The sequence below is a fragment of the Eurypyga helias genome, unplaced genomic scaffold (genome assembly GCF_000690775.1).
Source record: "Eurypyga helias isolate BGI_N326 unplaced genomic scaffold, ASM69077v1 scaffold29808, whole genome shotgun sequence".
Lineage (NCBI taxonomy): Eukaryota > Metazoa > Chordata > Aves > Eurypygiformes > Eurypygidae > Eurypyga > Eurypyga helias.
This window is the reverse complement of record NW_010269310.1, coordinates 1-386: the sequence shown is the minus strand read 5'-3', so window position 1 is coordinate 386 and position 386 is coordinate 1. Positions and strand designations below refer to the sequence as shown.

General features: G+C 57.5%; 1 protein-coding gene across 1 annotated transcript in view; it reads left to right on the top strand.

The window, feature by feature from the left end:
• SLC27A4 (solute carrier family 27 (fatty acid transporter), member 4) overlaps nucleotides 1-65 on the top strand; it is a 6022-nt gene extending 5957 nt beyond the window's left edge. The window contains exon 12 of the mRNA XM_010158068.1: nucleotides 1-65. This exon is cut by the window's left edge and continues 105 nt beyond it. Within this exon, the coding sequence (XP_010156370.1) occupies nucleotides 1-65 (65 nt within the window).
• Nucleotides 66-386: the final 321 nt, after the last annotated feature.

Sequence of the window (386 nt, the reverse complement as noted above, 5' to 3'; positions counted from 1 at the left end):
GCTCCCCCCTGCCGCTGGACCAGGCAGCGTTCGGCAGGATCCAGTCGGGACAGCAGAAGCTGTAACTGCTGGGGCTCAAGCAAGGCACCCCCTCGAATCCTGCCAGGAAGAGGGGGGCAAGGCAGGCACTGGGGAAGAAAAGGTTCAAGGAGCGATACGTTAGAGATTCTATTTGGCGAGCTTTACAGATAACGGTCTGGGGGGAACACGGGGGGACCCAGGGGAGGGGGATGGTTACATACCAAAGCATAGACTCATTATGGCTTTATTTTGTACTTGGTACAGCGGTGGTGGTCCCTTGCCATGGGAGGGGCAGGGCTCTGGCCAGTTGAGGAGGGGTGGGGTGCCCCCATTTTCCTTTGCTTTTCCTGTCTTTCCCTCCTTTT